This window comes from Alexandromys fortis, unplaced genomic scaffold (assembly GCF_014885135.2).
Source record: "Alexandromys fortis isolate MF-2015 unplaced genomic scaffold, M_Fortis_MF-2015_v1.1 scaffold_6, whole genome shotgun sequence".
NCBI classification, from domain to species: domain Eukaryota; kingdom Metazoa; phylum Chordata; class Mammalia; order Rodentia; family Cricetidae; genus Alexandromys; species Alexandromys fortis.
Window position 1 is genome coordinate 21,684,805 of NW_026067902.1, and position 21,899 is coordinate 21,706,703.

Here is a 21,899-nt window from a genome sequence, read left to right on the forward strand (position 1 = left end):
TCTCTTTCCCTCCTCCTCAGTTACACCTCTGTGGAAACACTCTCAGAGGCCCAGAAGTGTGTCCTCAGTGCTTCCAAGTCCATACACAGAGTTAATGAGCACGATTATTTCTAGTAAATTGTCCAAAATAACAATACTGAGTTATGAAAAACGGAATAAACAGAAACATAATACTCACACTCCCAAAGCATGATGAAAGACGGTGAGAGAGAAATGTGGTACAGTGACTGTAAGTCTGTGGGCCCTACACCCAACAACAGCTGGATGGCATCCCATGTCTATCATGTTCTGTCTACCTTGGTAACACACAAGGTATTCAGAGTGGTGTTAACTGTCAACTTTATAAGAATCCAGATTCACATGGGAGATGGGCCCTGAGCAAGCGTGAGGAATTATCTTGATTACATTAATTGAGGGAGAAGGTCTATCCTAACTGTGTATGGGGCCATGGCCTGTGTGGGGATCTTAGACTATATATAAAATGGAGAAAGCGAGTGGACGACTAGAAGTATTCACTGGTCTCTGCTTCTTGAACTGTGAGAAAATAGAAAGTAGGAAGGGTCAAGTCGATTTGGACAAGACCATTAAATTTCATCTGCGACCCACACATTGAAAACAAATGCATGAAAGATAGTCTTTAAGATGTGTAACATTTAAATGAATTTACTCACAATATAAAATATATCTTGGCAAAAGAATCACACTGTATTCTCTAGAATAAAAAAAGTAAAAATAACTCGATTATCTACTTCTAAACAGCTAATGAATCAAGGAAATCAGCATGAGAATCAGACAAGGAAATAACTACATATAAGAGTGGAGGGCTGTGCTGAGGGAACAATTTTGCATACATAATGGCCTAGGTTTCAGGAGAACAGGAGTGAGGAGGGGGAAGGAAGCAGGGGGGGATGGATCCTACGTGGGGTAACCAAAGCAGAGTATTTAAAAGGAGTTTGTAACATAAAAATCTTGGCAGATAAGAACCAGAAAACAAAAGAACTTAATGTCAAAAGTACAAAATAAATACACTTTTTTTTTAGTTTAAGAATTTAGAGATCTAAACAAAGATTAGATGACTCATCATAAATGCATTCCTGCCAAGGCCCCATAGTCTTCCTGCAGACAGAGGCAAGACCAGCACTTCAGACTTTCTATAGAATTAGCACTGGAGCCTCAACAGAAAGAAAGTATCCTAGTGAGGAAATGGGCAAATGACAACAAATATCTCACAAAGAAAGGATACTATTAGCTACCAGGGAAATGCACATTAAAGCTACAATGGCTTTGATTTTTCGTTAGATGCCTAATTACCAACACTGAAAAGTGAGCCCATGAAATGCTGAATAAGAATGTCGTGAACATTTAGGTACCTCTTGAGCAAATGTATCACAGCAGAGCCACTTTCAGTACAAGTCTAGCAGCTTCTTACATCATTAAACAAATTACTATCACATAATCTAGCAAACTCTATTTTGATTATCCTAGAAAAAGAAAAGTTATGTGCACAAATAAATGTACAGTAAAATTTATACAAATGCTCACAGTAGCCTTATCTATGAAACGGCCCTAGAACAACGTAGAAGTTCTTCATTAGTCAATGATTAATATTAAAAAAAACTATACTTATATTACAAAATACTAACAATAAAAGATTTTTAAAACAAGTTATACTGAATAAAAAACAGACAATCCTAAAAGGTTGCATACTTACAATTCCACTTTTATAACACTTTGGAAATGACAAAAATCACAGGAGTGATCCAGAGAACAAGCAAATCAGTGCTTGCCAGGCTAAGAGTGATATGTATGTGGCTATAAATAACAAGAAGGAGGAGTCGTTGGCTGCTTTGTACTGTGCCCGTAGATGTTAATTTATGTGATCAACTATACAAATCTAAATACAATAAAAACTGACTAAGGTTAATACAGAAATCAAAAGGTAGTTGCATGAATATTCTAATATAATAATATAGCTTTTTAAAATGTTACCTCTCATTGGTGAAACTAAGTAAAGAATACATACAGGATCTCTTTACATTATTTTTATAATATTAATAATCTAAATTTAGTTTAATAAAATTAAAATATCTATGGGACACATTCTAAACCAGATTTCATAAAAATTAATGCCAAATTCTGGTGGCACGTGAGAAAGACAAAAATGCTACATCCACAATAAAAGATATCTCTCCAGGTAACAGCCAACATCATACTTTTATGTACAACAGTAGAAAGCCTATACATTCACAAAGAAAACAGGGATCCTTAATTATTAATAATACCTAACGTTATTCAGAAAGATCTACTTAGTATCTAAAAAAGAAAAATTACAGGAAGAACTTTAAAAGACTCCAAGAATGGTAGAAAGAAGATGGCAATTTTTATGTATATATGAAAAAGATTAAATGAATATATTCCCCTATGGCTTAAAGAGAAACTATTCATACTTCTCAAAGTAAATACAAAACACATTCTACAAGAAAGTAATAACTAATGAAGACAACTGGTGCCAGCGAACACCAAACTATCTCTACAGTTATAATAATATAAGAAGGTACATTTGCCTAGAAACCTACCAACTAAGAGTTAAGCAGGAAGCTGCATGTAAATTAACTGAGTCCCTGCAAATTCCTGTGCTGCAGCTCTAACCTCCAGTGTGGCTTTCTCTGAAGACAGGGCCTGTGAGGAAGTGGCAAACGTCAAATGAGATTAGACACACAGCGCCTAAATTGTTATGAACCAAGTGCCCCATTGATGGAAGAGATACCAGCACTCCTCCCTAGGCCAGAGGACTTGAAGAGAGTCTCCCGACAAGGAAGTGCCCTCATTAGAAACATAAGCAGGCAACATCCTTGATCTGACTCTGTGACACCCACAACTGCAAAAAACATAAGCCATCCAAGCAACACTGTATTGTGGCAGTCTGAACAGGAAGCCAAGCACATGAAAAGACAACAGTAAATGATTAAATACAGACAGGAGTGATATTAATTAACCAGTCAACTAAAAGTGGATAGCCAGGTTATAATTAAGAGTCTAATAAAAGTAAGAGAAAGCTAGCATGCATCACCAATGATTTCAATTAAAAATTTGGACTCTAATTCAGAAATCAAGACGGCTACAGAACTTTAATAGCCTTAACAGAAGTATAGCTCAGTAGTAAAGTTTTTGCTTAATAAATATAAGATCTTAAATTCAATATCCAGTACCACAAACAGTGAAACAAGAAAACAGCTTACAATTCAAAAAATAAACAGAGCACATCAGAATGGGAGACCTAGTATGAAGAACTAGCATTGGGCACTAAAGAGAAAGATGAAGCCAACCTAACTGACAAGTGTGATCCACCATGCCAGTATAAATCAGTTCAGTGTAGTAGAATCCAAAGAAATTGAGTAACTAATGAACAGACTGATGATCATCATTTAAAACAGAAAATTGAAGCATGGGCTAAGGGAAGGTCAAAGTACAAAAGGTGAAGCTGTCTGAAAGAGGAAATAAAGGTAGCCAAAAGGGTAACTAGCTAGCTCCCAATCCTAACTTTCAGGAACCAAGTATTACAAGGCTCCAAAACATAGCAAACAGTAACGGTAAGAGGCAGGGTTTTCCTCTTCAAGAGGCATCAGCCACATTAAAGAAATAGCTGCTGTAAAACTACTTTTGAAAGAAACTCACAAAACTTATGAGTGTTCACAAAGATAGTGAAAGCGTAATTTACTTCTGCCATTGGTGGATTGACCCTGAAATGCACAGGTAAGGATGGACTGGTTGTCCCAATTCCATTTATTCATAGCAAAGCTGACTTTCTCAAAGTACTCTACTTTTGGATTGTGGCAACAAAATGGACGTGGGGACTTACAGTCTTCTTTTCTACAGTGTTTTCTTAATTGAACTTTTTAAATACTTATTTTATGTGCATGAATGTCTATCGATGTACTGTGCTCATGCCTAGGGCATAAGGTCAGGAAAAGAGCACTATTTCTCCTGGAACTGGAATTACAGATGGCTGAGATCTGCCATGTGGGTTCTAGGCATCAAAGTGGGGTCCTCTGAAAGAGCAGCCAGAGCTCTTAACCCTGGGGCCATTAGTTTCATACTTGTAAGAGTAGGCATATTCTGAAGTTTAATATACATTGCTTCAGCTAATCTATAGGTACTCAAGCAATAACATGAAAACACCTGATAGTCTATCCTTGAGAAAGATACAGCTAAATAGATGAGACAAAATGGTAAGGCCAGATCATTTTCTTCTGACATTCTGACATAAGAAAATAAGATTCTCTGTAGGAAAATTATTGAAAAAATAGAACTACGTAAAACTGGGCAATAAAATTAGGAGGCTTTTCTGTGGCAAAGTAAAAAGGATACAGAGGAGGACAACAAAGATCAAGTAAGAAAGTCTGATTGAACAGGAGAGATCACATATCACAGTTCATCCCTACATCAATGATGACTACCGTTAACAAATATTCTGATTCCACTTAACAAATCCAAAATGTCTGAGATTTTATATACTACCCAAAACTAACACCATAACTGTACTCTACTTTAAGAATGCTCAAGATATGGAAACCTCAACAAACAAACTAAAATATAGATCATCTTCACACAAATGTTACCCAATCTTCTCAGTCAACCTGTCATTGGCTACTCTGAGTATTACTCAAGTTCCTGACAGAAAAACTTCCTACACCATTTCTTCCAGCACTACCTAGCATGTTGTGTAATATTTACTTTAATTAGAATGCATATACTGTGAGAACTGAGATTTCTTAATTCATTTTCATAATCCCAATTTGCTGTGGGACAATGATCTTGTACCCTGTAAAGATTTACGGGTTATATTGCTTTAATAAAACACTGATTGGCCAGTAGCCAGGCAGGAAATAAAGGCCAGCAACAAGAACAGGAGAATTCTGGGAAAAGACTCAAGTCTGCAGTTGCCACCCAGATGCAGAGGCAGCAAGATGAGAATGCCTCACTGATAAAAGGTACCAAGCCAAGTGGCTAACATAGATAAGAATTATGGGTTAATATAAGTTATAAGAGTTATTAAGAAGCCTGAGCTAATAGGCCAACCAGTAATTAATGTTGACCTCTGTGTGTTTTGAGGATTGAATGGCTGCCAGACAGAAACCTCTGTCAACACCAATTCTTTTAACTGAATTTGGCACAAGCATCTGCTGACAAATTATGTGCTATATGGTTGGAAGGACAACTCACCTTTAAAAATTTAGAATTAAAACAAGTAACATTATATGGATTCAACAGGTTATATTTAGGAATAAGCATATATACGTGAATATATATTTATGCAATAGCAACCGATAAAAAAGGCTACAAATCAGGAGAGTGGGGAGTACAAAGGAGGGTTTGGAAGGAAGAAATAGAACCCAAATATAATCTCAATATATTCTAAGATTTAATATGTAGTTATTAAATGGGCATGCTGTATGATGTTGCTTTTATAGTTGATATAAAAATTTACCAACTTATTGCCTAGCACAGAATGGATGAGAAAATAATTTACGACATAGGAAAAAACATTGCTGATAAAAATTAATAAAAATGCTAAAGACAGAGGAATTTAGTGAGCTTAGGAGAAAATTACAGGCAAAGTGATTGAATAGACATAAAATTTAAGTACAAAACTACAGAGCCCCAAGTGGAACAGAATAGCCCTGACTATCAACCATATCAGAAGAACCTGTTGGGAAGAGGACCAAGGTCAAGACAACAAAGAGCCCTCAGGAAAAATGAGAAGGCCCAGAGGCAGAAGAGCTTCTTTGGGGAGCAATTGTGAAGGTCAGAGCTGAAAGTGGAAGTCAGAGGCTGTGATTTGCTGAGGGCGGCACACAGAAATAGCACAACACCTCTACTCCCACTCCTTCCTCTTCCTAACTGTGATATTCCAGTTTACACAACAGTCTTTCAGGAGACAGGACTGCCAAGGAGGCCAAACCCTAAGTAAAAGCTAGTGAAGTCCTTTAGATTTTAGTGGAGCACACTCCTACAGTACTGCCATTTGACAGTGAAGAGATTCAGAGGTATCGTGGAAAAGCTTAGCAGGAAAATTCTTGTTCTGTACCTTTACTAAGTTCAATACAGAGTTTTAAGATTCCCTAACATAGAAAGGGGTCAGGGTCAAAGCGACTGGTGTTGTATAATTATTTTATCTTCTTCCCAGGAAATATTCTAATTTTGTCTTGGTCCTCAATAGAAGAAAAACAACAACAACAACAAAAAAAAAAAAAAAACAAATACAAACAAAAACCCCACTTTTATAAATACCATTGTTGTTGAAGAAATGAAAAACTTTTAGTGAAATTTTAGCATTTATAAATTGTTTATCCACAATCTAATTACTCATTAATTCTAAAAATAATTCCTTGATCTCCTCAGCAACTTCCCATACTAAAAACAAGCATCTTTCCTCTTTTCATTTCAAAATTACATTTGTAATCACTGTTTACATTGGTAGCTATTTTATAACCTTGTTCTTGTTTTCAAAGCACCCTAAACAATTCCCTTGTTTTAGGAAGGCCTCCCTGTATCCTCCTCTTGCACTGTATAACCTTTGGGAAGCATAACAAGTAATCACAAATCAAAGGCTGGAGAGTCAGTCTTCTGTTAAAACAAGGCTCTGTTCATCACTTGGAAGGAGGGGACTGGTTTTCTTAAATCAAGTAAATGTGTCTAAATTCTTGTAAACATTCTTAAATAGACCTTGTATGTGTCTTGGTCAGCCGTGGCCATGTACAACTTTTCCTATTATTTATTTTCTTAAAGGGTGCAAGTTCATTCAGGAGTCTAAAAAACAAGAACTTCACTTCTTTAATTCATCGAATGGACTGAATGCTAAGATTCAGTCCACAAAAGAGTATAGGAGAGTATATAAGAGCAACTTATCACACAGAAAACTATTAAAATACAATGTTTATTTACTAGGAAAACCTTTAAAAGAAAACAACAATTTGGAAAGACTTTTATGGATTTCCAGATTTGCAGTCAGGGAGCATTTGAGAAAATAGAAGCGCTAGAATTAAAACCAATCAACAAAATAAGTCATAGAATTGACACTCTCATCTCAGAAGGCTTATTATCTCGTTTTCAATGCTCCTGTCTCCTTTGCCTTGAGACTGTCTACTTTGATATTTTTCAAGACATACCTATGAGTTATTGCTATCTTTGTGCCTAAGTCCTCACAACCTAGAATGCTTCATTATAGCTAATCCCTGAAACAAACATTGCAACCTTCCAACTGTATGCAATGTCTCCTCCAGGCCAATATTTGATCTGCTTATTGTCCCTGAATCACTAACAGTCAACGGTTAAGTAAAACAACAGGTGCTTTGATTTCCGAGGTCAGTACTTCTGGCAGAAAAGCCCATTTAGTCACTAACCATCATGGATGATCCTCGGATATATCCCAGGAGGAAGTTCTGTGCTTGTATATGTGTGCTCTCCCTCTCTTTCTCTTTCTCCTCATTCTGTTTCCTATTGTTGAAAATAAGATTGTCTTCTGAATCCCAGGCTCATTTTTTGCAGTTGTATAGAAGAGCTACATACTGACCACTCACTGTCTCCATCAACCTGAGCTACCTCAGACCAACCTCACTTCAAATTATACTGTTTGGGTTCCTTAGTTAACGTTAAGTAAACGCTATCTTTTTTTTTTTTTTTTTTGGTTTTTTTGAGACAGGGTTTCTCTGTGGTTTTGGAGCCTGTCCTGGAACTAGCTCTTGTAGACCAGGCTGGTCTCGAACTCACAGAGATCCGCCTGCCTCTGCCTCCCAAGTGCTGGGATTAAAGGCATGCGCCACCACCGCCCGGCTAGTAAATGCTGTCTTATATTTAGGTCATCTTTTCCTATTGATATGCTCTTACTTAAAAATATTTCTCCTCCAAATTTTATTCCACATCTGCCTTGTATTTTTAAAAAAAAAAATATTTATTATCAAACATTCAGGAAGAAACATTTTATATCCTTCCTCTTTACACAGTTTCTAATCTACAACTTATTTTAAAAAATACTCAGCTATCAAATTAGAAACATTATACTCTAGGACAAACTACTTGCAACATCATTATGGTCACTATTTAGCATCTCCACATTTAAAATATGCAGACACCATTCTATGTGTGCAAAGAACCACTTTTAAACTTTATAAGGTGATACATTCAATTTATTCCATTTTCCTCTGAATTAACTGGAGTTTTCCTCAAAACTAAACATATTCTAGTTAACTGTGATCCATTGTGTCATATGTACCATTAAGAAGTAATTATAAAACCACCAAACAGTGGTCTTGGGAGGATTTCAAGATGATATAGGATAATTCTAACATGGGAGAAATCTGAGCAAAGATTAGCAACTTTCTAAGTTACTAAAATGATCCATCAGTAAAAAAACATTATGAAATCCAAAACCCAGCCTAAAAAAAGAACATTTAAAATGTTCCTGTACAAAAGAATTATTTACATCTCAAACATCTGACAGAAATAACAAAGGCTAAATATGCTTATGAACTCATCTAACAAATTTAAATGATTTCTAGTTAAAGGATCTTAAGAAACTTTCAACATTATTTCTATTTTGCTTCTACGCATTTGCTCTTTCCTTGACACACAAACGACACTAATGTTACTCAACTTATACGCTGTAGTTTTTGGTTCTCAGATAAAATGAGAATAAGCTGTTCACAGAAATTTAAAAAGGACAACTAACATCAAGAACTAGATTATCATTTTAAAATATTTTAATGTAAGAAAACATCCACAAAGGTGAAAAATAATTTTGTTGAGATTCAGACTGGCCAGTAGGTAATCTTATGTCTTTTTATTAAAAAAAAAATTATGGGGAATAGAAAAAACCTGAGATCCCAAGAGTTTAAGGCAGAGGTAAGCAAAATTTCTCTTTAAGAGGCCACACACTTAAGGCCTCTGTTGCTGCTACTCAACTGCCTTTATAGCGTGAGAACAGTTACAATAATCAATGACTTCAGCCAAAGTCAAGACACTCTGTACAGGGCTGAAGAGATGGCACAGGACTTAAGAGCACTGACTGCTTTTCCAGAGGACAAAGAGTTCCATTTCCAGCACTCACATGCCGCTCAAAACCACCTAGTTTTGAAGGCACCAGATATGCAAGTAATGAACAAAAAATATGCAAGCAAAACATATATCTCAAACAATTTAAGTGAAGAATTTATTTATGGATGCTAAAATTTGATCCCACCTAATTTTTAAAGTCACAAAATTATGATTCTTTAACTTTACTAACGCTTGCTTTTTGAGATAAAGTCTTTAACTGTGTAGGTCAGCATAGCACAGAACTATGTATTCCAGGCTGACCTTAAACATCATAATCCTCCTGCCTCAGCCTTCTAACAACTGAGGTTACAGGTATGAGCCACCATCATCAGCTCCATTGAAAATGTTTAAAACAACACTCTACCCCACCCTCCGACAAGAAAACATCATCAGCTCATGGTCTGAATTAAAAAACAAATACAAAGAACAGGTGGCATGCCTGAACTGTCCTTCAGACTAGGGATTACTGATCCTTGGCCCCAAGTGGGAAGGATGAAGAGCTATTCATGAACACAAGATGTGTACAGTACTGTCAGATCCAGACAGAGGCACATATTGTCTTTAACATAAACATAAAAACAACTCCCAAGAAATAAACATAGAGTCACAGGCAAAATTATCTCTGACGTAAATGATACACCAAAATTTTAAACAGATAATTCATTTCTTCAGAAAGTATCCTAAAATTACATTGATAGCTGTATTAATCATTACCATTTTGTCCCTGAGTCTCTCTCCACGGATAAAGAAGTCTGCACAGCCATTCTCTTCCTGATGAGGGACTCTGAAGACAGTGGCGCAGCTCAGTCCGCTCGCTCCCTCTGAGTGGTAGCCATCCACCACTTGAGTCATCTCTGGTCATCACCACAGCTCGCACTCGTGCATAACTATTACTAAAACAGACACAAAGATCAGGAATTAGCTTTTCCATAAACAACAAGAAAGCCAGCGTGTTTTGTTTGAGAAGCCAAATACCACAGTAATTGCTATGTAGCAAGTAGTATGTTTATTATTTACTTCCATAATAAGCCATAGGGGGAAAAACTAACTGAAAGGGGGAAACCCACAAACTGAAGGTTGTTCTTTATTTTAAAGGCTCAACTCATAATAAGACTACAGGACTATTTTAATTCATCATTTTGGTAGATAGACCATATCTGGATCACGCTGTATATGTGATCATAGATCCAAAAGCGAATTTGTCACCTTGCCTATATTTAATTCATTTGCTGCAACATTACAAGGACAAAATATTGCTGTATTTATTTTAGTTCATTTAATTGTTTCTAAACCCCCAACTTTTCTGGAATACATTATAAACAAAATGTTGAAATAAGCATGCTTAGACTTAGAAGCCCATTTTTAAAATCTTCTACCAATGAATGGGGAGCCTACATCATTTTTATAAATCACAGAGGGATAAATATTCTGTTTAGTCATCAATCCAATATATCTGTGGAAACCTTCCATGTGTATCAGAAGTTTATTTTGTAAATTTTACTGAAGAGTCTCCTAGGTGAACCATTTCTCTTTCTTACACTGAGAGGAACTTGGATCATTTCAGTTTTAAGTTATGATCAAGCTCATATACAAATCTCTTTTTCTTTAATCCTGTTTTTGAAACAGGGTCCTATGTAACCCAGGCTGGCCTAGAACTCACTATGTAGCTGACAGGGACTATACAAGTCTGTTATTAGCAATGCTTTTATGTCTCTTAATTACTGAGAAATGCAATTATTAGGTCACAAGACAGCTGCTATATAAAAAGTTTACAAATTGTTTTCCAAAGTAGTTGTAATTATATATTCCATCAAAAAAATGACAGCTTGTGTTCTACATCCCTAATATCTGATGTTTTCAATATTTTAAATCTTACCATACTGTGTACATTATAGTGCTATTTGTCATTTCTTTTTTGCTTTATTTTTCTTAAGAGTAATGAAAGCTAACAGCATTTCATTTGGTCATGTGGTTATCTTCTTTTTAAATCTTTTCATCTCTCTCTTTTCAAAGACAGGGTCTCATTGTGTAGCCCTAAATAGCCTGGAATGAGCTATGTAGATCCACCTGCCTCTGCCTTCTGAGTGCTGAAATTAAAAGTATGTGTCACCATCCCCTGCTTGACCAATTTTTAAATTATTTCCTTAGAAGCTCTTTATATATTCTGGACACAAGTTGTTTAACAAAGTATATTACAATGCCCTGCACTGTGATTTAAGAGTGAGGCTTTGGTGGGCCATGATGGCACACACTTTTAACCCTAATATTCTGGAGGCAGAGGCAGACTGAACTTCGTATAATGGAATGGCTTCCAACACATTCTAGTCAACACAGCAAGTTCCATGCCAGCCAATGCTACATAGTAAGACCCTGTCTTAAAATGAGGGGGAGGAGAGAAAGAGGAGAAGAAGAGGAAAGAGGGAGGGGGGAAGGAGGGGGGGAGGGGAGGGAGGGGAGGGGAGGGAAGTGTGGATTCTAGTCAAATGTCCTTAATTTGGATCTAGGTTTGGTCACATACTAACTAGATCTGTGATCTCTGGGAAGATACCAAACCTTCTGTGCCTAATCTTTGAAGTAATAGCACCCATCTTCATTATAAGCAAACAGTCCCTGACCTGCAGTAAATGCTGTATTTAAGTATGACAGCAAAACATTTAAAACTAACGTTGCCCCTCTACTTATTCAAAGTCAGGCACTGATGACTTTCTATCGCTTGTCAACATTAAGTTACACAAGTTCTGATGGCACTGGCTTTACAGGGAACCACTATGTGCCTACGCTTTCAGTACCCAGCTCTTCAGTCTACTGCCAATCTTCCCTTTGAACTGTTCAGGGCCAGAAGCACAAAGGCTGCATTGTTAACAGCTTCTGGAGGCTAGATTCTTTTAAAGTAAATGAAGGAGTTCTTAAAGGATCTTCTTCATTTTTATTTTTAATTTAAAACTAATATGGTACCTAAACTTCTGATCTCTGTTCTCATTTGAACAACTGTTTTAAAGTATTCATTCACATATAGTAGAAGTAGCTACTAGAGCATAACACAAGACAGTGCAATTTGTAAACAGATTTATTTCCCCTAGTTCTGGAGACTAGGAAGTCCTAGATCAAGAAATAGGAAACTTTTGTCTCCTAAGAGTCCAGCTTTCTGCCTGTAAGATGTTGCCTTAAACCCTATGATCTCCAGAAAATAACACTGGTCCTAAAAGCTTCTATGTTAAACGCTTGGTCTTCAGTTGATGCCGCTCTTCAGAGCTGAAACTTTCTAAGTGGGACTGGCTGTAGGGAAGGACACACTGAGACCCTTGTTCCTTTCCCCTTTTTGCTTCCTGGCCCACCAAGGTTAAGCAGCTCTGTTAGATGATGAGTTCTCTGGCATATGATCTACTCTACCACAGACCCAAAGTTCCTGGGCCAAATGATCATCTACTGAGATCTCTGAAACTCTATGTCAAAATAAGATATCTTCCTTTAAAGTTGTTTTTCTCGTGTATTTTTCACAAAAATGGGAAGATGACTAGCACAGAGGTAAAAGTTAACTGTGTTAAATTAAAGCTCTGTATTTTATCTTGTCAGCAAATAATACTCTGTTAACTAAGCAACTGGAAAAAGTTGTTACCAAGCACTGTGGCATAACACTGAGAGCTGTAATCGGCTTACATTAGTTTCATTTTCATTTCTGAAACAGTAGTGTAGTTTTGCTTCTTCCCTACATGTGTAGTAAGAGTATGATTTACTTAGGATACTAAAGGGGCTGAAGAGATGAATCTGCTGCTTAGAAAGCACACAATGCTCTAACAGGACTCAAGTCCACTATCTACCACTTTTGGGGGTTTAGTGAGATGGTTCAATAGGTAAAGATGCTTGCCATCAAGCTTGACTGACCTTAGTTTCATCCCCAAGACCCATGTGGTAGATGAAAACATATTTCCCCCAAGGTCTCCTGTGATCTCTACTCCCATGCCATGGCACAAAACCTCCTAAGAAACAAATACAACTAATTTTTTAAAATCTTTTTAAAAGGATTATTGTAAACTTACTTTTCAGGGAACTGTTACCCTAGTAATAGGGCTTAGATATTATCTATTAAAATTTTCTTGCTCTTTAGTCCAGAAATTTAAGATCACAAATTTTTTAACTTTCTTTTTATTTATTTACTCACTGTGCCTTTCACATCATGCATCTCAATCCCATTCATTTCGTATGCGCCCTTGCCCTTGCAACTTCCCCTCTCCCCAAAAATAAAATAAAATTTAAGAGAAAAAAATAGTCACACAGTAAACCCTTTTATCCATGTGTCTTTACTTGCAAGTTTTCACTGCAAGTCATTGGTCTGGTTTGAGCTCTCTGGTTTTTGCTACACTATCAATGCTGGGCCCTCATTCTGACTCCTCTTGGATATCCTGCTTTTGCCCTGTGTCATGGAGATCCTGAAGCTTTGGGTCTGCAGGACCGGCCCTCTCATGTGCACCCACAGATCACAGATGGAGTGGATGTTTGGGTGGGCCAACTCATAACCCTGGTTCTGGGCCTGGGTAATTGCAGGGTTGGTTAGCCTGCCAGTTCTCCCATTTTCACTAAGGTAAGCTCTCCAGCATTGGCCTGGCTAGTTTACCCCTAGCAGCGATGAACAAGGGATGGAGCCAGTTCTGCTTTCACACCCTCAGGGTTGGCACTCCCACACTTACACCTTCAAGGTCAACTCTACCGTGCTGCCCTGGTGTGTGGGAGCCACCCTCCCAGAGTGCTGCAGCTGGTGAGGGGCAGGGACAGCTCTCTCACTCTTTATAACCTCAGGGGCAGCTTTCCTAACTGCCACAGGCATGCACGCAGGGGTGGGAGGTGGGGAGGGTGTGGAGATATGCCCCACCCACACCATCACGTGGCAGATGAGGGGCAGGGCCAGATCTCCCCCACCCCCTTTCTAGGTTCACTAGCACTCCTGTTAATAGGGTCAGCTTTACTGTGCTGCCCTGGAGAGATGCAGGGTCGACTTTCCTGAGTGCTGCAACTTGTAAGGAAGAGGGTCAGCTCGCTCACCTACCACAGGTGATAGTGCCAAGTGGGGGGGGGGGGCATCTTTCCCTCTCCCCCAACACCACATGGCAGACAAGGGGGTGTTGTCAGCTAGCCCTCTCTCACACCCTCAGGGCCAGCTTACCCATACTTCCTCCTCTAACAATATGGTCAGCTCTACTGTGCTGCCCAGGTAAGAACAGGCCCACTTTCCTGAGTGCTGCAGCTGGAGGGTCGGCTTCCTCATCTGTCACAAGTGGCAAGAGGTGAGGGGTAAGGGAGGCCATCTCTTCCCTGCCCATGCCACTGCATGAGAGACAAGCAGTGCGGACAGTTCTCCCACCAGCTTAGAGACTGAGTAACACAAACCGCCACCAACTGGGTTGGCTCTATTGTGTTGCCCAGGTGAGGTGCAAGGCCGGCTCTGGTGAGGAGCAGAGGCAGCTCTCCCCCTCTTATGACCTTGGGGCCAGCTCTCCTCCCACCTGCCTCAGGTATGTACGGGGGAACAATCCTTCTCCCCCTCATGCCACTGTATGGTAGATGAAGGGCCGGGCAAAATCTCCCATATTCTCCAGGCCGGTTCACTTGTGCCCCACCAACAGGGTCAGCTTCACTATGATACCCAGATGAGGTGCAGGGCCTGTCTTCCCAAGTGTTAAACCAGAAATTCTTAACGTCCCATTTATATAACTCTTGGAAGGAACTTAAAGAATTCCCAAACTGTGTTTCTTTGTACGAGTATTAGGAGCTCCTAGTCACTGAGTCATCTCTTCTGCCTCACACACACAGCACACACACCTGTAATGAACTGTAAAGCTATTTAACCATGTGTGTACTTCCTTTTCTAGAGATAGCATAGTTTTAACCACAACTTTTCAATTAGTGTAAGAACCATGGCTACACAAAACAGAATTTCTTGTACTGCTCTGGCTTCTCTTAGGCCAAGAGCTGCATTCGTCTATGTGTATAAATACAGATATTTAGAAGGTAGTTTATCTGTGAGTCCCTAAGACAAACATTTCCTCATAGGCCTTTGACCATGAGCAAAGCTGCTTCTTATATAACCCAGGACTATCTGCCCAGGCATAGTACCTACCACTCACCAGCTTGGCCCTTCCACTTCAATTACAAACCAAAAAAATGTCCCACAGCCATGTCCACAGGCCTATTTTATGTGAGCAACTGAGGTACGCTCTTCCCAGATAACTCGTTTATTCCCCATATTTTCTCTATCAGATTCAGGGTATATGTGCTGAGTCCTTCATGCCATTTGGAGATGTGTTTAGGGCAAGGTAATAAATATGGATCTATTTACATTCTTCACATAGCTATCTACTTTGACCAGCTAAAGATGTTTTCTTCTGTACAATGTGTATTTCTGGCTTCTTTGTTCACCAATGGAATTGAATTAAAGACCCAGATCTAATTTTTTTTAACTATTCTACATTCTAATTTTTAAAACTACATTTTGAAATAAAAACGTCTCAAGTTTTAAAGCAATGCCACCAGTTAACTATGATAACCTTATGCTCTCCCTATTACGATTTCCTGACTGGTAAGGTAAGGTAATGCCTATACTCACAGTATTATGAGAAATAAATGAAGATGATTTGAAATGCTTAGCACTGTGTATACTCATACTCAGATGGCTAATAAATGTTCTTATAATGATCTGATTAAATTAACTTTCTATGTTAACAGTATGAGCATTCTGGAAATGTTTCATTTTGTATTCACTATGGTTTTGTAGAAGAAACCCAGGAGGCAGTGCCCTTCTCAAAACTTTTAAACATTATTAACTATAGCTAAGAATCAATAATCAATTTTTAAATTCTGTCACTAACTGTTTAGAGAATGGAAACATATCTAACCAAGTTAGGCATCTGGAAAGCCCTCAAAAAGGAGCAGAATTCATTTTTTAATCTGAAGAATAGAGGTGTTGAATTACCTCTATTTTATGAACCAAAGTTCTGATAGACAATATCATCAACTTTCCAGAGTTCACAATTAAAAACTGGCAGGTGATGTCCATAATCTCAAATCTGAAGAATACAACAGAACAGTCATAACCTCAAGGCCATACTGGGCTACATACTAAGATTCTGCCTTTAAAAAAAAAAAAAAAAAAAACAAACAGAAGAACCATGGGAGACAGTTGAGACCATAGAGTATTTGCCATCCAAACATGATGACTTGAGTGAGTCTGCATGTCTAGCACCCACGTAAAAAGCCTGGCACAATAAAGTACCTGTAATGCTCGCACTGAGGAGATGGAGACAGGATCCCTATAGTTTGATGCCTAGCCAGGATAGCTGGATCAGCAGACTCCAGACTCATCAGGAAGAGACCCTGTCTCATAAAATAAGGTAGAGAGCAATTAAAGAAAACTGACACTCATCTCTGGCTACAAACCTACCATTCTCAAGACCTAGGTTGGTCCAGCATAAAGATGATGAGAGGGAGAAAGAAGGGGGGCGGAGGGGGGCAAAGAGAAGCCAACATTAATACTAGAATTCGAGGTAAAATAAAAAACCATTAAAGAGCAGCAAAATAAGATAGATTTGACTATTATACATTCCTATACAACAAAACACCATAAAACAAGGCAATAAAGTCACAAAAGTAAGCAGCAAACTGGTGGAATACACACACACACACACACACACACATTTCTACTGTTGCTATTGATATAAAAAAATGCCAACTAAGTAGTTTAAAATAACACAAATTTATACACCTCTGTGACTTGGAAGTTCATAGTTTGGGTAAAAAAACAACATATTCACAATGCTGTACTCCTTTCAAGAGGCTCCAGTAGAGAAACAGCTCCTAGAGGCTGGTAACATTCTTCAGCCCCTTCTCCCCTCAAAGCAAGGAACTCTTTTTTTCATATGAATCTTCCTAAAGTAACTTCTCTCTGATCACGGTGACACCGCTGGGAAAGTTTACCACTTTTAGGAACCTATGTGATTAGACTGGGCCCATTCAGGCAATCCAAGACAAGCTCTCCATAGCAATGCTAACTGCAGTCACACTTTCAGGGTTGCTAGGTTTCAAGGTTTAGTTAGGTTTAAGAGCCTTTGGGAGACAGGGGAGAAATGAAAAATGAAAGATATATTAGTTTTCTTTACGACAAATAATACAAACAAGCAAGCAAGTAAACAAACAAAAGGCATATCTGTGGGTGCTAGGCATATCTCATGAAACCAAGTAACCGTTCTGTGGAAATAAAAGGGGCAGCTCAAAGTCTTGCCTAAAGAAAGGCTGATGCTCTCTTGTGGGATACCTAAGATGTAAGACGTTTCCTAAGAGAGGAGCTAGGAAGAGACAAGCAGGAGAGGGAATTATTTTTGTAAATGTTTCCAAGTGGGATATGAATCCAAGTTCAAATAATGGACATCTGATGTAGACTAATGTGGTTAATAATAAGCACAAGGCAGACACCACTCCATTTTTCTAACATAGGTTAATAAACCTATCTGAGAAATTCCTTCTTGCCAGCTAGGAAAAAGGCACACAAGTCTATTCTCATTTCTAGCTTTAGTAAAAATTATATTGTTTAGCCATTATTATTTAGTATTATCTGTATTACCAAAGACATTAATGACAATTGTGGGTTTATGGGTAGGATGAAGTAATACTTTTCTAGCTACATGCAGCAGTGGCAAAAGCATTTGGAGATAGATCACTGTTCAAGGAGATTTGGGGATCATCCTGAAAAGGAAAGTCCTTTACTCTCAACATTGGAAGATGTCTTTTGCTCAGAATGGAACAACAAAACCTGTTCCATTTAATTGCTAGGACTTCTGAAAACACTGTGAACCCCTCTAAGGTTCTGTACACACAGCTTCATTTAGCAAAAATGAAAAACACATACTTTTCTAGGTTCATCTAGGGGCAAATACTTAGCTATATGCATGCTCAGAGTTCATATAACATTTTGGCATTTAATGGCAGGTGAAGCAGGCTGTACACAGCCAGCCTTAAGGGTAATGCAGTCAAACTGGGAATACAAGAAAGATATGAAGTCAGTGACAAGGACCCAGATTCATCAACAGACTAACAAAGAGGAAAACCGAGAATGTTCACAAAGAGTATAAAAACCACCATCTCAGTGTCCTAAATATGCCCAACACCTGAAAGTCTTAGAAGTACCTCCAAGCATTTAATAAATACCTGAATAGGTGAAGGTGGGGGTAATAAAATAAAAAACATAAAGGAGACATAAAAATGGCTAAAATTCTTCTATAAATACCTTTCAAGAGTGACTTTGGCATGTAGATGCTACAAGGTGACTTAGTCAAAATGAGAATTCAGTCAGAATTTAGCACTCCTCAGTGATGTGCATACAGACAGTTACATAATGCTGCCAGCATTTTATCCACAGAAGGCAGTTTAGAAACTTCCTCTTAAGAGGCCACACTAGTCTGGAAATAGAAACTGTGAGACTGTGGGACCTCTGAAATTTTAAACACTCCTTCCTCTTAATGCAATATACATCGATATAATTTTCACAGAAAACTGAATGTCCTTACAGCAGCACTGTCCAATAAAAACAAACAAACAAACAATGAGAATTCAAGTTACATAACTAAAGAGGGCAGCACCGAAATGGTGAGTACACTGCTCCAACACCAACAGGCTGAGTAAAATGTACTCAGAATCAACTTTGTTAAAACTGTAGGGTACAGTGACTAAGCAAACATCAAATCCAAGAGGAGCTGGAGGAGGGGGGCAGGTCCTAGCATCAAGGCTAACCTGAACTACATGAGTAAGTTCAAACAGCCTACATCACTATGTCAATTTTGACAACTGCTCTGTAATTAGTAGTTACAGGTCCGATATTGGAAATTTATTTTAAAATGTAAGTGGATAGGTACTGGGGAGATGGTTGAGCAGTTAAGGGCACTGGCTGTTCTAAAGAAGCTGGGTCTGATTCCCAGCACCCACATGGCAGCTCACAACCCGTACTTGGGGACCTGACACACTTGTCTGTCTTCTGGTATACTGTACACATGGGACACAAACACACATACACTAAAATAAAAAATGTCTTTGAATGTAAGGGGACACTATAGAGAAAGAAGGCATTCTAATATTCATAAATATTCTTACCTTTGTATTTTCTCCTGCAGAATACTCTTTTCTCCTATATAAAAATTTATGCACATTCTCACATGTTGGCTATGAAGACTTCTCTTTTATATGAACTTTAGGCATTTAACATCTATTTTACTGTTTTTATAATTCCTGTGATGTGATCTATCCACTCTTAATTGTTTTCAGCTGAACAAAATAATTAAAAACCATCAACCTACACTGGGGTCCTCACAAAAAGAAAGGGAAAACCCAGGTACCTTTTTATTTAATTTATTGGTACTTTTAGTTCTTAAGTAATAGTGAGGATGAAATGGGCTCCCGTAAGCAAAGGTAGATAAAGGCTGAGTTCTACAGAGGAACCAAATATCTGTTTATAATCTCACAGACAACTTCAAGTCATGACAAGGAAAGAACATTAACTTTGTCGTTCCACCAAGCATGTCAGTCCTCCCAGCCCGACGCTGTTCAACAAAATGTCACCTAATAACAAAGCTAACAGTCCAGACAGTCACATTTGAGCCAAATGATTCAAAGTCATTTTCCATAAAGAATGGATTTGCTTAACTGTTTATTGCTATCTAGAATGGAAGAGCCACTAGATAAATATGTACCCCTTACACTTCCTCATTGCAGTTCACTTTGTTAATATCAGTTTTCAGAATATGGACACTGCCTGGTTATATGCAGTATCAATTAATGACAAACTGTTATGTATGATGTATTGAGAAACATCAATATAAGCAACATCATTTTTCATACAGATTTTAAAATATTTTTAATACTTACCATTTATTCATTTATTTGTATGTATGTGTGTCTTTATGTCTTCCTGTGCCACTGTGCATGCCTTTCTGTCAGAGAATACTTTACTGGGATCAGTCTCTCCTTCCACAATGTAGGTAACAAGATCAAATATCTTTACCTACTCGACCATTTTGCCAGTCCCCTTTTTGTTTTCATGCTGACTTATAAATCTAATAAAATCATTGGTGCTTTAAAAAAAAAAGTTACTAGAAGAGGCAAAAATAAGAGGGAAGGAAAACTGACAGAATATTCAGAAATAACAGCAAATATGTATCTTGGGTCTCAAAGTAGAGCACAAACTAGAGTTCACAAACTTGGCCAGCTGAGAGCTAGCACAGGATAAGTTTTAAGATTGGAAATTTAGGGCACATAATCCCTTGAATCAAACCTTCCAAGGACAAAGACTGATGGCTGATCACTTTTCTTTTAGAGATTGGGCACTAACAATACAATCTCTTCTGCCAGCATTCCCTGGTAGACTACAATAATGAAGTTTTTCTTGCAGTGAGATATCCTTAAATTAACTCTTCTATTTTCTCATATGTATATTAGCACATAAGTGTACCTAAGTCAAAGGACAGAGTTCAAGTAAGCCTCAGTATCCCAGTGGTAAGACACGTGCCTATTAGGCCACCAGTCCTGGGTTTCATTCTCCAGCACACACACAAAAGATCTTTGAATTTCCTCTCAGATCCAATCAAGAAAGTATATTTACATTTTCACATATTCTATCAAAACACAAAAGTAAATCATTTTATCTCATTCTTCAGAGTTCTGGGCTGCTGGATTCCTTTGGTGAAGAAGTTATAGAACTCTCTTAAACTCACTGATACACACACACACACACACACACACACACACGCAAGTATTCATGTATACAGTATACAAATGCCAGTGCGAAATTTCACACATCCTCAGCAATTTAGATTCTCAAGTGTAGCAAAAATACTTAAAGAAAAGGGACTTATTTTTTAAATAAATTAAACTTTATTTTAAATTTGACTCTAGCTAAGGGTTCTTCGCTGCCCACCACCTCATCAGCTTTAGGTTCAAAACATCCTTAGAGTATCAACAAAGCATCTCTTCTCAGTGTTCAAAAATCCTAGGATTGAGTTCTGCTGTCTAATTAATTTGTCTTGGTTTATTTGCCAGTTCCTGAACCAAACACACCTAAAGAGTTAACCTTGACTTTTAATGAAAAGGCCTGAGAGTGAGGAAAGGATGATATCTTAAAGAGAAGAAAGGCACTCTCCACATGGGCACAGATTTGATAAGAAGTGTGGAATAATCTAAATAATAAAAGAAATGGATTCAGCTGAATAGGAATTTTACTGGTAGATGGCCTTATATATTAAAAAATAAAATTATTCTTGGCTTCAATGCTGGGGGATATGATTAAATTCTAAGAATAATTACACTAAAAAATAGAATCAAGAAAGCTTGGAATAACCAGAAAACAGAGATAGAAAGGCAGCTAGGAAGATGCTATTTGCATCCTGATACTATTTCAATGCTAAAGCCTGGGTACACAGCAGTGTCTGTATAGACAGAGCAAGAAGGTAGAACTGGCCAGGCGGTGGTGGCGCACGCCTTTAATCCCAGCACTCAGGGGGGCAGAGGCAGGCGGATCTCTGTGAGTTCGAGGCCAGCCTGGTCTACAAGAGCTAGCTCCAGGACAGAAACCAAAAGCTACAGAGAAACCCTGCCTCGAAAATCAAAAAAAAAGAAAGAAAGAAAGAGGGGTCTAGGACCTTTGTCCTTTACTTTGGAAGGCTCTGTTTCCAGAGTATTCTTTAAGAGCTTGACACCTGCTCCTTGGGCCAGATAGTGTTGGTGTGTCTCAGGGCCTCCTGGTAACACCCACCCATCCAGAGTAAGGGCTCCCT

At 38.1% G+C, this 21,899-nt stretch overlaps 1 protein-coding gene across 1 annotated transcript in view; it reads right to left on the reverse strand.

Annotated features, from left to right (window-relative positions):
* The window catches only part of Spred1 (sprouty related EVH1 domain containing 1), a 73,823-nt gene that overhangs the window by 25,655 nt on the left and 26,269 nt on the right, over nucleotides 1–21,899 (reverse strand). The window contains exon 2 of the mRNA XM_050133724.1: nucleotides 9,808–9,986. Within this exon, the coding sequence (XP_049989681.1) occupies nucleotides 9,808–9,945 (138 nt within the window). The 5' untranslated portion in view covers nucleotides 9,946–9,986. The remainder of the gene's footprint in view (nucleotides 1–9,807; nucleotides 9,987–21,899) is intronic.